Raw genomic sequence first — 13,783 nt, forward strand, 5'->3', positions numbered from 1 at the left:
TCCACCACTCAGATGACTTCTGCCTCTACCTCTTCTCTTCTTCATCCCCACCCTCCCACCACCCTCCCAGTTACCCCATCATCTCATACCCCGACGTCATCAGCCTCCCGTGGGGGCAAAAGAAAGAGGAAAAGCGTCAGGCCTAATGCAGATCCATGCGAGGCTGCCCTCCTCGATAGGCTGCAGGAAATTCGTCAGGATAGAGAGAAGGAGATGGAGAAGGCGAGAGAAAGGGAGAGAGAAAGGCTGGAAGAGAGGGAGAGAGAGAATGAGAGAGAGAGGGAGAGAGAGAGGATGAGGGAACGAGACATGAATGACATTCACTTCTCCTTCACCAATTACCTTAGCCAATACCTTAGCCTTAGCAGTAGCTCGTTGTTTAAACATTTTATATGGATATGAATTAATGAGTTTGACGTAAACCAAATTAGTTAACTTGTGTAATGTGATAACTAATAAATTAGAAGTCATGCTTCCAAGTGAACAATACGTTTATTGGTCAGTGCCCAATCGTAGCACATTGTACTGGTGGGGAAACACGCCAGCATCCGACAGAAAATAATCTGCCAGCTGCTCCCTGACAAGGGCCGCTCTTTGAGATGGTCTGGCTCTGCCGACCGAACACCGTGGTCCGTCGACCATATTCCGGTCCCCCTCGACATGCTGCCTCCACTCTCCAGGCTGGACCTCTCCGGTGTCAGCGGTCGTATCCACAAAGGAGGCGGGCATGTATCTGGCTCGTTCGGTGGATGCCAGGAAGTTGTGGAGAGCCACGCACGCCTTCACAATCTTCACCGCCTTTTCAGGTTGGCAGTCAATTGGACGGCCAAAGATTCGGAAGCGCGCAGCCAATATGCCAAAGGCATTCTCCACTACGCGTCTCGCCCTGGCCTGTCGGTAGTTGTAGATGCGCTTCCTATCCTGCAGGTTAGTACCTAATGAGAAGACAAATAAGTGTCATGCAGGAACACAGAACAGATGACAGAACAGATGACTTGGCTGACTCCAACTTTACACGGCTTTTGAATAGTAATGGTCAAGTGTGCCATTGCGCGCACTGTGTGCCTGCCTGGGTAGGCTACGCATTTTTTTTCGTTAGACTAATTCATGTATAATTAATTCAAACATGTATAATTAATTAATGTAATTAAAACAATAAATAGATATTCAATATTTTTATTCTCACCTGGATAGGGACGCATCAGGTTCAACTGTAGGGGAAAGGCCTCATCCCCCAGAAAAAAATAAGGACTGGGCGTTGTGGTGCCTGGTAGGACAGCAGGGGCGGGTAGATTGAGGTTGCCCTCTGCCAGTCTGGATCCGAAGGCACTGCGACCCAAGACACCTCCATCGCTCTCACGCCCGTATGCGCCAACATCTACATAAATGAATCTGTAGTTGGCATCAGCAGCAGCCATAAGGGCAATTGAAAAAAAACCTTTGTAGTTGTAGTAGTCACTTCCCGATCGTGCTGGAGCTCTGAGTCTGACATGCTTCCCATCAATCGCCCCGACACACAGGGGAAACTGCCACTGCCTCCAAAATTCCTCCGCTATGTCCTGCCACTGACCGCGGGAAGGAAAGGCCATGAACTCCCCCTGAAGGGCGTCCCAGATGGCAGAACACATCTCCTCCACGATGCCCGACACAGTGCTGGTGCCCATCTTGTAGCTCGCCGAAAGAGCTTGCAGGCCGATGCCGGTTGCCAGGTACCTCAAGGTAACCGCAAGCCTTTGGGAAGCCCCGATCGGGTTCCGGTGGTTTTGGTGCGAGTCGGGAAGGTAACGGATGACTCGCGAAAGGAGATCATCGAACTTTGGCGCCGACATACGGAAATATTGGAAATGCCTCTCCTCGTCCAGGCTTCGCATTGGAAGCACCAGAGAAACAAATTCCCCATCCCGATCTCGTGTGGTATTCAAAGGGCGCACATACCACCGCCTATCTCTGCGCTTCCTGCGTTGTCGTTGCCGGTGTAAAAGGAGCAATAAAATGCACTCTTCTTCCGTAGACATTTTGATCGGAATGGCACTCGGAATGTCACCCGCAATATAAGCCGCGAAAACACCGGCGATTCTGCTGCCGCCCGTGGCGTAAGTGGTGTATTGCATGTAATGCAATACACCACTACGCCCGCAACGTTCGCGTATGCTGTGTAGTGTGTAGACTAGGAAAGGAAGCGCGACGCTCGCGTCACTCACGTCGTTTACGCGCGTCGCTCGCGTCGACTATGTAAGGGCCCTTAAGGCTGGTTTATGCTCGGTTACGTAAGCGTAAGCGCAAGCGCAAGAGGCCCTTGCGCGCCCTTGCGCCCCCCTTGCGCGACTTCTCACGTCTTGCGTGCGTCGGGCGATTTTTCTAGACTTGCGTCATTTTTTACGTAAGCTTTTACGCGAGCCGCCCAGCCTGCAAGGCTGTGATTGGTTTGCTGGTCTGGTTACTACTTCCTGTCTGGAGTATCACCCGGCAGGCTCATATACAAAAGCATTAACCTGAAGTGAAGTTAACTTTGCTGCCAACACATTATGTCGTTTTAAAATGTAGAGAGATATGCACATTTATACAACCCCAATGATCAACAACTTCATCACCCCTGTTCCTCTGTCTGTTGCCATCATTCACTGTGTATGGGGAGAACACGATCTGGCACATAAACAAACCAACGACTCCCACAGACAAAGACGTCATTCTCGAGGTCGTCTTCAACGAAAAACTTTCCTCCACATATTACTCCACCTACTGTTCTGGCGGTAAATTGCTTGGCAACACGCGCAACCTAAAAGGGAGCATGAATTGCTTTGAGTAAATTTTGCGCAACAACGTAACACCAACGCTGAAGCATGCAGCCGCCTTTAGACGTGGCAGACGCACGTAATTACGCACGTAAACGCAGTAACGCGCCCGGAGTTCAAAAAACTGAACTTTCAACGCTCCAACGCGTGATGCTTAGCCGTGATAGCCAATCAGCGTGGAGCTTGACCCGACGTCACTGGCAGAGAGTAGTGACGCTTGCACAGAAGCATACGGCCGACATCTTTCTTTATTCTGGGTGGAAATAGTAACATAGTTACACCATTAAATGCGTTTATGTAAAAAAAAATTGCGAGAAATGTGCATTTTACTTTCATAAAGTTTGCTCGGTGAATGTGAAGGATGTTTGGTTTGGTAGTTATGACGAAGAGGGAACGCTCCATTCACTTGCATGGACAGCGTCTCTGGTTGCTAAGCAACCTCAACGTCTTGGCGGACTATATCTCTGCTGATCAACACTACGAATGCTGGAAACACATCATACACACCACAGGGTTTCCCCCAGCACTGTCTTGTTAAGGCGGCCGCCTTAACAAGACTAGGGCCCCGCCTTGACTACCAATGTATTAAAAAAAAAAAAAAAAAAAAAAGTTGAAAAAAAAAAGAAAAAGAAAAAAAAAGCGAGATTTTTCTGCCATGAATAGGGTAAGCCCATCATCTTCTCACTATCTTAGTTCAAAATTTAAAATATTAAATATACAACATTGACTTCATTCACTCTATGTGTAGATAAAGACAGACCTGCGAAACTGCAGGGCAAGAGTCTTACAGCCTGCATGAAGATCAGCATCAATGGCCCACCAGTGTCTAAGTTCAATTACAGCAGGGCGCTAGAACTGTTCTTTGCACAGCCACGCAGAATTGCATGCACTGATGCCTCTTGTCAGCTGTGCCGCAAATAAGATCCAAAAAAGGAACTGTAAATAGTTGAATTTGCATACAAAAGTTAAGTGTATTGTCCATTATTTGTATTTAATTTGCACTTTTCTTTAATTTTATTTTGTAGTGTCTGCATGTTTGCACAACATTTGTACCTACTGTTGTTTATTTATATGGAAATAAACAGTCGTTTATTTCATTCATGCGTACTGGCATCTTTGAGCAAAATACCCCCAAAATTTTTCGGCACGGCGCAAAGCGCCGCGCCAACAACACCACCGACTGCTTACCACCTTGACTGAGACATTTACTGGGGGAAACACTGCACCATGTGAAGTTATTTAACCCGATTATTGTTATTTATATCCGAGATTATTTAATCTAACCCGATCTAAACTCTATCATGCACCCAAACACGGCGGCGTTTGGGTTTTCTATCTCAGACTCCTAAATCCAGCTCAGCCACAGGCGCGTTAGGCGCGTTGAACTATTTTTGTGACACACAATGATCAAGCGTCAAGTTAGGCACGTTACACGCGTTATCCAATGCGAGTAACGCTTTTGGTGTGGCCGTAGCATTAAGGTAAGGCCACACTGTACGCGCGTTGGCGTTGAAAATCGGCATTTTTGCATAGGGAACCATTGGAGTAGGCGCGTAGACGCATTGCACGCGTTAAAGCGGCGCGTAAGTGGCGTTAGACGCGGCATGCGCACGTAATGACTCTTTGTGACACACAATGATCAAGCGTCAAGTTAGGCGCGTTATGCACGTTTTTTAACCAGAGTAACGTGTTGGCAGTGGGGCCTTAGCTTAAAAGCGCCGAGAGCGTTTTTTCTATCGCCTACCAACAAACCCATTCTAGACCCAACGTTACTCGCCTACTACGTATCCAGGCTAGAGCCCATTAGACATGTCGTAGATCTCGATGTTCTGTTCGTTTCCTTCGTGAGGAAGTGTCAATGTTCCGCTTCTGAATGGTCAGTTGCCAAAAAGACGCCTGACGTTAGCCGCTTTCTTCCTGAGACGTTTAAAAAAACGGCCGTGACTTTTTCCAGAAACGCTCTGCTCCATAGGAATATAATGTAAAACAAGCACTGGCAGATTTAAAAAAACGCTAGATGTTAACAAGGCCTTAGGGAACAAGGAAGGCCAGAGAGTTAAGGTGGAGGGGGCAGATTTAGTATCCAAGGGGAGATGGTCTCGCAGACATGGAGCAGCAACTGCAAAGGCTCTATCACCCCTCTGTTTTAGCCGTGAGCGCTAAATCCCCTTTCTTTGAGGATCTAAAGGACCTTTGGAATGAGTGGGGCTTTACAAGGTAGGTTATATAGGTTTGGGCCAGAGCATTAAGTGCCTTAAAAACAGATAATACAACTTTAAACTGAATCCTAAAAAGAACTGGGAGCATGTGCAAGGAGGCCAGAATGGGAGTGATGAACAGGTGTAGCAAAGTGTTATGGTGTGTAGCAGAGTGTGATGGTGTACGGTGTGTAGCAGAGTGTGATGGTGTACGGTGTGTAGCAGAGTGTGATGGTGCACGGTGTGTAGCATAGTTTGACAGTGTAGTTTGTAGGACAGTGTAATGGTGTACGGTGCACATTGTTGAACCCACCCTCTGCTCCGCTCCCAGACCTCCCCCAGCCTGCTGATCCCCAGGGACCGCAGCAGCGACCTGGAGGCCATCAGCCGGGTCATACAGGAGGCACACAGCTTCCTCTACATCTCCATCACTGACTACCTGCCCCTGCTGAAGAGCGGAGCCCACAGGTCAGCACTCACAGCTCTGCTGCTCCGCCCACAGAGGATACAACCAGAGAGTTAGGGCTTATAATGTTGAAGTACTGAAGCATGTTGCATTGAAAGTGTGTGTGTGTGTGTGTGTGTGTGTGTGTGTGTGTGTGTGTGTGTGTGTGTGTGTGTGTGTGTGTGTGTGTGTGTGTGTGTGTGTGTGTGTGTGTGTGTGTTTGTGTGTGTGGTAAGAAACATCGGGACAAAGGCTCTCCTGACCTCTTGTTGGCCGAAGTCCCCTTAAGTTTATTGTTGTTGTTTTGAATCAGCAAACCTCAGCTAAAATCCTAAAGATGGGGTTGGTGTTTGACATGCAGAAAGCTTTATAGTACAGCTAACATCCACGATATCAAGATTGGGATATTGAACCACAACAAGAACCCACATGAGACAAAAGGGAAACCCAAGAGAACCAAAACAAGATCCTGCATGAAACACAAGGGAAACACTAGTGAAACACAACAGAACCACAACCGCCAAACCAACCAGGGCCCAGTTTCCTGATAACGATGGATCCACGCTCGTACGAACATTCTCATGAATGATCTTTCGAACATTTGTAAAATCATCCTCTTAACATGAACGCGCATGCACTGCTCTAACAATGTCATAGGCTTATAACTGTCCATGACACGGTGCTGAAATGGGCTCTGTAGGCAAGGGTGGATTATCGCACAGGCATACCGGCAATAGGCCCAGGGGCCCAAGCGCTCAGGGGGGCCATAAGCCAGAGCTTCTGTATGAAGTCACTGTTAGTAACTTTTAATGTTGCATTGTCAAAGCAATCAGTAGAGAAACACAAAAATCCAAGCGAAAACAGCAATAGTAGGCCTATTACTACTGAGTAAAAAAAAAAAAAAAGGTCACTAGGGGGCACTATTTCAGTTTGTGAATTTCAGACCGGTCACGAACAGGTCACGAACAAGTCATTGTGATATAAACATGGAGCAACGGCAAACTCTAAGTGGAGTAGGTAAGCGAAAATTTTAAAAGAAACAAGAGAAGCTGCTGCCTTGCTACAGGTACCTCGTATTTCTAATTATAAAAAAAAAAAGAAAAAAACATTTTTTGCGATGCTTTCGGGAAATGGTGTGTAAACTGTTTGATGCTCGTACAACAAACTTCACAAACCACTTAGGCTAACGATGCTTTTGGGAAACTGGGCCCAAGAATGGTGCGGTCGTCACACATGATGTGTGTGCATCTTTTTTAGGTACTGGTCTCGCATCGACGGTCTGATCCGCGACGCCCTGATCCTGCGGCGGGTGCGGGTCCACATGCTGGTCAGCTGCTGGGAGCACACCAACCCTCTAACCTTCAACTTCATCTGGTCCCTCCGTAGCCTCTGCATGGAGCAGAGCAACTGCTCCTTGGAGGCCGTGAGCAGCATGAGAGCATTATTTAATGAACCAAGTGCTATCCAAGTGCTATAACCAAGTTAACCCTATTGATGGGTCTTTCAATGTGTGTGTTTGTGTGTCCATGCGTATTTGTGTGTGTGTAGAGGTTCTTCAGCCCGAGGGAACAGAGGGACGGCAGTTTGCAACGAATCAACCACAACAGGTTCATGGTGACAGATTCAGCAGTGTATTTAGGTAAGCTGATGAGGTAAAGTTCTACCTCCTCATTTAACCTGGATGAACACATGGACTACTACTTCATGTACCACATGATCCAGAGTCATTGTGTGGAATCTTCCCTAGTGTGGTTTTTTACTGTAAGCACATCTTCTGTTCTTCTTAAGGGGACATAATATGAAAACAGCACTTTTCCTGGGATTGGGTTGTTGTTATGGGTATATGGTGCTCCCACAAGAATACAAACTTTGAAAAAAGTCTGTACATGATTTTTTGAGTAAGATATGCATTTCTGGAAGCAGCCCGCCTCAAGCTACCAAACGAGCGAGTCAGTTTCAGCGCCCCTTCCTACGTAGGAAGGGGCGCTCATTTGAATATGACCTCCCACTTCCCCACCCCCCTTCAATCAGAGTATAAGTAAGATACGGCCTATTGTGTTGCATGTTTGGAATTCATCATGTCGAGGATTCACAAGAGGTGTTCTGTTGTTGGCTGTATGGACGTCCACAAATCCCTCCTTCGTGTCAAGAGCGACGTGGATTGATTTCATTTTTGAAGGCGAAGTCCCAGCTACAGTTGGCAAAAACCTGTTGGTCTGTGCTAACCACTTTACGACTGACTGTTTCTCCAACTTCGGTCAGTACATGAAAGGATTAGCTGTGAAACTTTATCTCAACGAGGGGTCCCTTCCAACTTTGCGTGGAATACCTGCAGACGAGGGACATGTAAGTATACAAATAATTAGCTGTGTGTTTCTTTAGTAGATTAGCATGAACTTGTGCGTGTTGTGGCGTGAGTTTTTCCATTGAAAACGATGAAAGGCTAGGGAAAGCACATGCTGCAAAGCTACCAAGGATACATTCAGTGAGACAATGGGTGAACGTTGCAGTGACCATCGATGAGACTGCAAGACAGTTAACGGAATCTACATAACAAAGAAGTCATTCGATAGACATGGCCTGAGTATCAGATTTCGTGGCTACAATGGCAATTCAAATACCAACGAAGCTCCGATCCAGAGAGAGGAAGGGAGGTATCTAAAGGTACAGGGAGAATGTATGCAATTCCTTTTAATGTGAATAGTAATTATATATACACGGTGAATATAATTTGTATATTATAGTTATGCTTGATATTAAAACGACCCAGAGCTATACATGCAAGATAAGATTGACATCTTTTTTTTTTGATAGGCCTCAGAGCATCATGCATCATCGGCGTTACCTGCTACAAGGGATATTGGCTGCAATACTGAGCCACCTCAGAGACACCATGTTGGCACACAACTCTCTTTGAAGACTCTTCATTCACATTACAGAAGTGAAGGTTGGTAGTGCTTGTACTGTGGGGCCTGCCCGTTATTCCGACACCTCATTGTTCCGACGTCTCAATGGCCCAAAATATTTCCCATTAGATCGGCATGCCACTATGCCGACGGTTCAATGTTCCGAAAACGGAACCAATTGGTCCGAAGGTCCGTTTGTCCGACTTTCCAAAAGGAGGCGCATTAGGCCGACAGTTCAATATGCCTCTCTCTCTCCAAAATACAACATAGGCCTACATATCAAGTTCACGATGAATATTGGAGAGCAAAGTGACAGTGCTTCATTTCGACACGGTGTTTCAGCCCCATGGACAGAGAGCGTAGGTCTAATTCTCCACACACACACACACACACACACACACACACACACACACACACACACACACACACACACACACACACACACACACACACACACACACACACACACACACACACACACACACACACACACACACACACTGTATGAGGTATAAGTTTGACTAAATCAATACCAGCGAAATTATTTAGGCTAAAAGCCCACTGTAAACACAGGAAACAACACATATAGGCCCACACACAGCTACTAAAGATAAAGATTGTATTTGTTTTTCACTCACCGTTTGACTTCTTTACGGGAAAAGTATTAATCCTTGTATAACGTGCGCTTCCTAAATTCACCTCTTGTGACCGTTCAAGCCCACAGCAACAGTCTGGCTTGGTGAAGTGCACTGCTGGAACTTAGCCTACATCGTCTTTTATTTTCGGTTTCATAATCACACATGTGGAATTGCGCCATGGCCTATTCGGCATATTGAACCGTCGGCCTAATGCGCCTCCTTTTTGAAAAGTCGGACAAACGGACCTTCGGACCAATGGGTTCCGTTTTCAGAACATTGAACCGCCGGCATAGTGGCATGTCGATCTAATGGGAAATATTTCGGACCATTGAGACGTCGGAACAATGAGGCGTCAGAATTACGGCATGGCACCTGTACTGTAACAGTGCAGTCATGTTTTATTCCTAAGAATGCCCTGCTATCATAAATATATAATTTTTGTTACAGCTGTCCAGGCTACTGGACAAAACCAAGGACTGCCAGAAAGTAAAGACGTGGATGCGAGCCATCAGAGACCACATCTATTGGACGGCGGCATCGTCAACAACTGGGCCGGAGAGAGTGACAAAATGGACCACCCTCCTGAACCATGTTCAGGATATTCATACTCACGATGACCCCCTCTTCCCAAAATGTCTACATCCAATTCGCAGCACAACAGACAAAAGTAGATGGCTCTCAGGAGGTTTGTCTCATTTTCTTTTCAAAACTGGTTTAACTATATTGATTAGCAGCAAGTCCAGTCATTACCAATAAGTAGGAATGTATGATATTTTTGTCTTTCAGCAACTCCTGCATTCTACAAGCTGGAGAAGGCGCTGACCAAGAAGACAGTCCTGAGGGATATAGCAAAGCTCAGTCCCCACCACCAGACGTCCTCTTTGGAGGCATTCCACGCCGTGATCCTGTGGTTCGCTCCTAAAAATGTGGTAGATCCATTTCTAGGAATGCTGTGCAGGTAAATTAAGCTGAGATTACTTGTTGTGAACATTTTCCCATTTCTTGCAATTATTTTCATGTTTAATTTTTCTTTTTAATGTCATAGACTCTACCTGGCTGCACTGCATTACAATGAGAATTCTGATAGAGGACAACCCACTACGTCATCAGGGGATCTTATGTTCAGACTGACCTTTCCTAAGGCCAGTAAGGGAGAGTGCAGAGCCAAACCAGTGAAGACTGAGGCGACATTCCGTAAGTGTCAACTTTTTTTTTTATTCAAAAAATAAACATTATATTGAACATGAGACAAAGTACTGCAACTCAGGTACTTCCAACACAATAAATAAACAAATAAATACACATAAATACCTGAAAATATACCAAATATTCAAAGTGCAAAATGTCAATGCATGAACAGTTGTTCAATAATCTAGTAACTAGTGATTCCCTTTTGTGTGTATTGAGTATGTGAATGATTTGATGGACATGATCATGGAGAAGGTCTTTGTCGACCCAGCATCGTACAGAGCAGAGATTCTGAAGATAAACATCCCGCCGGAACTGTCTTCAGAATATGAGCATCCAGACAAGGTGGAGGTCATCGCCAGCTACGTCTCCAGATTCAATCAAGGGAGGGTAGTTTGAAGCATCCGTGTCTTCCATGGGCGTCAGGAAACTCCCGGTGTATACGAAGAACAACGCATGATGGGATAACAACCCGTATCTTCCGCCCAAGGAAGCCCCAGCACCAGCTCACAAAATTTCTATAGGCTAAATACCGGTAACGACTGAGAAAATTCAAATTCAAATTCAAATTCAAAAAAACTTTATTTGTCCCCAGGGGGCAATTGAGGGCACATAGCAGCAGCATTACAAAGGACAGGGCCATGTCCAAACAAAAACAAACAAACAAAAACAAACAAAAACAAACAAACAAAAACAAACACGGCTTCACCAGTCCATGTGGGGAGGGCACAAGCCCGGGTGGGGGGTTTAGGAGGAGTTGAGGAGGTGAACAGCCTTGGGAACAAAGTAATAAATGTAATAATAATAAATAAAACAAAGTAAAAATGTAACATTGTTAGTCAACAGGTTCTACAATGTCAACATCTGTGTGTACATTTTCTCATTGAATTCAGTGAATTCTTCACTTATACTGTATTTAGATGCACAAATATTCATGACTACGTTCAATAAATGTATATTGTATCTGTACAATGTTTTATGTGAATTAATGCGTAATATGCAGTATCTGCTTATGAAAAAATTGGCTATATTTAAAATATGATGTGAAATTGTGGCATTGGCTGACTTTATTTAGTTTATTATTATTTAGACAAACCGGTTCTACACCTGGATGGTCTATCATACAGGGAGGCCTTTCATCCAGTTGTTCCAGCCGTCTTGTAACCTATTATGGATAACATAAGGTGAGTATCTGCAGTGGCATGTTATCAGAAATCATGCACTGCAAACGTAAGGGTTAGGTAGCTGCTAATGTTACCTGAGGCACCTGCTGACAGCATAAGTTCTCAGGCTCTGACTGCATTGTCGCACAATTTCCACTTGTGCACCTATACAAACAAATACAAATAAATCATGTATGTATTGCGTTATTTCTTGAAGAAAGTGGTCCAATCCTTGGTCGCTTTTAACTCACTTTATTTGTTAAATTAGGCATGTTTCGGTATGGTAACTATGAAGCATAAGGGAGGGAATTGTATCTAACGCGTGTGAGGGACAATATCGTGAGCTTCAAGCCCCGGGCTTAAGCCCGGTTCTCTCCGCGGTTACCTATAGTCTCTGTCCTCTCCACTTCGAATCACGCGCTATCGTCCGTCAAGTGGCCGTGGCCTATGTGAAGTGGGCGTGGCCGGGTGACGTAATGGCTCCGCCCCTGTCTAAAGCTGCTGCCATCTGTGGCTGGAGTAGTTATTGCAGCTTAAGTTTTCGATCCTACTTCCTAGTGGCTATTTGAGGGTAATGCAGCTTGTGTGTTCGATCCTGCTTCCTAATGGCTATGTGGGAGCAGCTTATGTACTTAAAATACGTAACAATCCCTCCTTGGCCATCTCAGATGGCCATAAAATAAGATTTGTAAGTCATAAGCACCATTTACCACACCGAGAACATAGTCAAAGTAGGAAAATCATCAACACCACCGACCGAAGTGGAAAAACTCCATAGTGGAGATAAACAACAACGCATCCCCCTAATACTGAGACGGCATTCACCTTGGTGGGTCTCATAGGAAATACAGGTCATCGTCAACAATACAACAATAAGCATATGGATAAAAGCATTCATAAAAATCCAAACTAATACTTCTAGTTATATGTGACAAAGTTATAACATTTTCGTTAGCATAAAAGTGAAAGGTACAAAAATTAGAGAGGTTACTTTCACATCATGGCTCGTCCCTCCTTGTCAAGGGCTCGGCTCACATAGAGAGGTTACTTTCACATCATGTGAGCCTCCTTCAGGCGTTCAATCGTCGTCGTGTCAGCAACAGGAAACCTGTAAACAACTGTCTCAAAGAAAATCAATAGTCCCATTGTCAATGCAATGATACAGAAATAACGGGTTGCACTCGTTAAAAAAAAATTGTTATTCAAGTAAATCCGGGATATTATTATTATATACAGGCGCTACTACTAGAATAGTATAGGTGTTGACTATTCTACATATTACAGCTGGATAGGGTCGGGCCCCTCAGGTGATGTCTCGTCCACTTCCACCGGATCATATCTGATCCCCATGTAAGCCTGAATGGCACTTGGCGCTTTTGTAGCGCCCACTGCTGTGGTGATCAGCCGATGCAGTAGCCCTCGTGCGCAGGGAATACAACGGCAGCTGGCTTCAATTAACACGGTTACTGCCATTATTCCCGCGACGGGCACTGGCTGGATCATGCCTTTCCACCTCCCAAACATAATAATAATAATAATAATAATAATAATAATAAATGAAATGTATATAGCGCTTAATATGGTACTCTAAGACGCTTTACATATTGCCCTATCAAAACTATGTAAGACAGACTAGGAATAAAAGAAAAACAGAGGTTAAACATGAAGAATAAGGTGGGAGTTAGGTGGGGAAGGCTAGTGTGAAAAGGTATGTTTTGAGGGCAGATTTGAAAGAAGAGAGGGTTGGAGAGACTTTGATGTGGGAGGGGAGTGAATTCCAAAGGGTGGGGGCAGCAACTGAGAAGGCCCGATCACCCCAAGTCCGTCGCTCAGTCCGTGGAACTTGTAGCAGGTTGGCAAGATTGGACCTGAGGAATCGGGAGGGGGCGTGGTGATTAGGGATGGGCAAAATGATTCTTTTCCGGGAACTAGTTCTTTCAGTTCAGTTCACTATAACGATTCGTTTATTTGATTCGTTCGTTTTGATTCGTTCGTTACGTCAGATTACATCTTAAAAAAAATTAAAAATAAAAAAACTTCTTTTTATGATTTTTTTTTTTTTAATTGGTCGTGGGTCCGGATAGGACTGTCAAGACCGCAGTCCGCCGTTTGGAGATGCCTGCTATATAGTTGTCGAACGTCCCACCAATATTTATACCACTTGCTTACTCTCTATATTTCATTCATGGTTTTACATTTATAATTTTATTTTACTTTACATTTAATTCTTCATTGTTCAGGCATTACAGAACTTGCATGGTCATAAATAAAAAATACGAACTGCAGTTTAATTTCTTTGTTTGTTCTTAAATTGACGTAGAATGGAGCAAAGACTCCTGGGATTGGGAAATGCGTTTATCCAATAAACAGATGGAGGTCAAGTCTATTTTCGAAAAAATGTAGGGGGATATATGAGTCGAATGGTATGACCCAAGATACGTCAGAGAGAGAAA

The 13,783-nt window shown here is 44.8% G+C and overlaps 1 protein-coding gene across 1 annotated transcript in view; it reads left to right on the top strand.

The window, feature by feature from the left end:
• The window catches only part of LOC130404229 (inactive phospholipase D5-like), a 112,436-nt gene that overhangs the window by 56,294 nt on the left and 42,359 nt on the right, over positions 1-13,783 (top strand). Inside the window, exons 7-9 of the mRNA XM_056608876.1 lie at positions 5,322-5,458; positions 6,693-6,858; positions 6,984-7,074. Coding sequence (XP_056464851.1) covers positions 5,322-5,458; positions 6,693-6,858; positions 6,984-7,074 — 394 coding nt within the window. The remainder of the gene's footprint in view (positions 1-5,321; positions 5,459-6,692; positions 6,859-6,983; positions 7,075-13,783) is intronic.

Source organism: Gadus chalcogrammus, chromosome 15, assembly GCF_026213295.1.
Source record: "Gadus chalcogrammus isolate NIFS_2021 chromosome 15, NIFS_Gcha_1.0, whole genome shotgun sequence".
Taxonomy (NCBI): Eukaryota; Metazoa; Chordata; class Actinopteri; order Gadiformes; family Gadidae; genus Gadus; species Gadus chalcogrammus.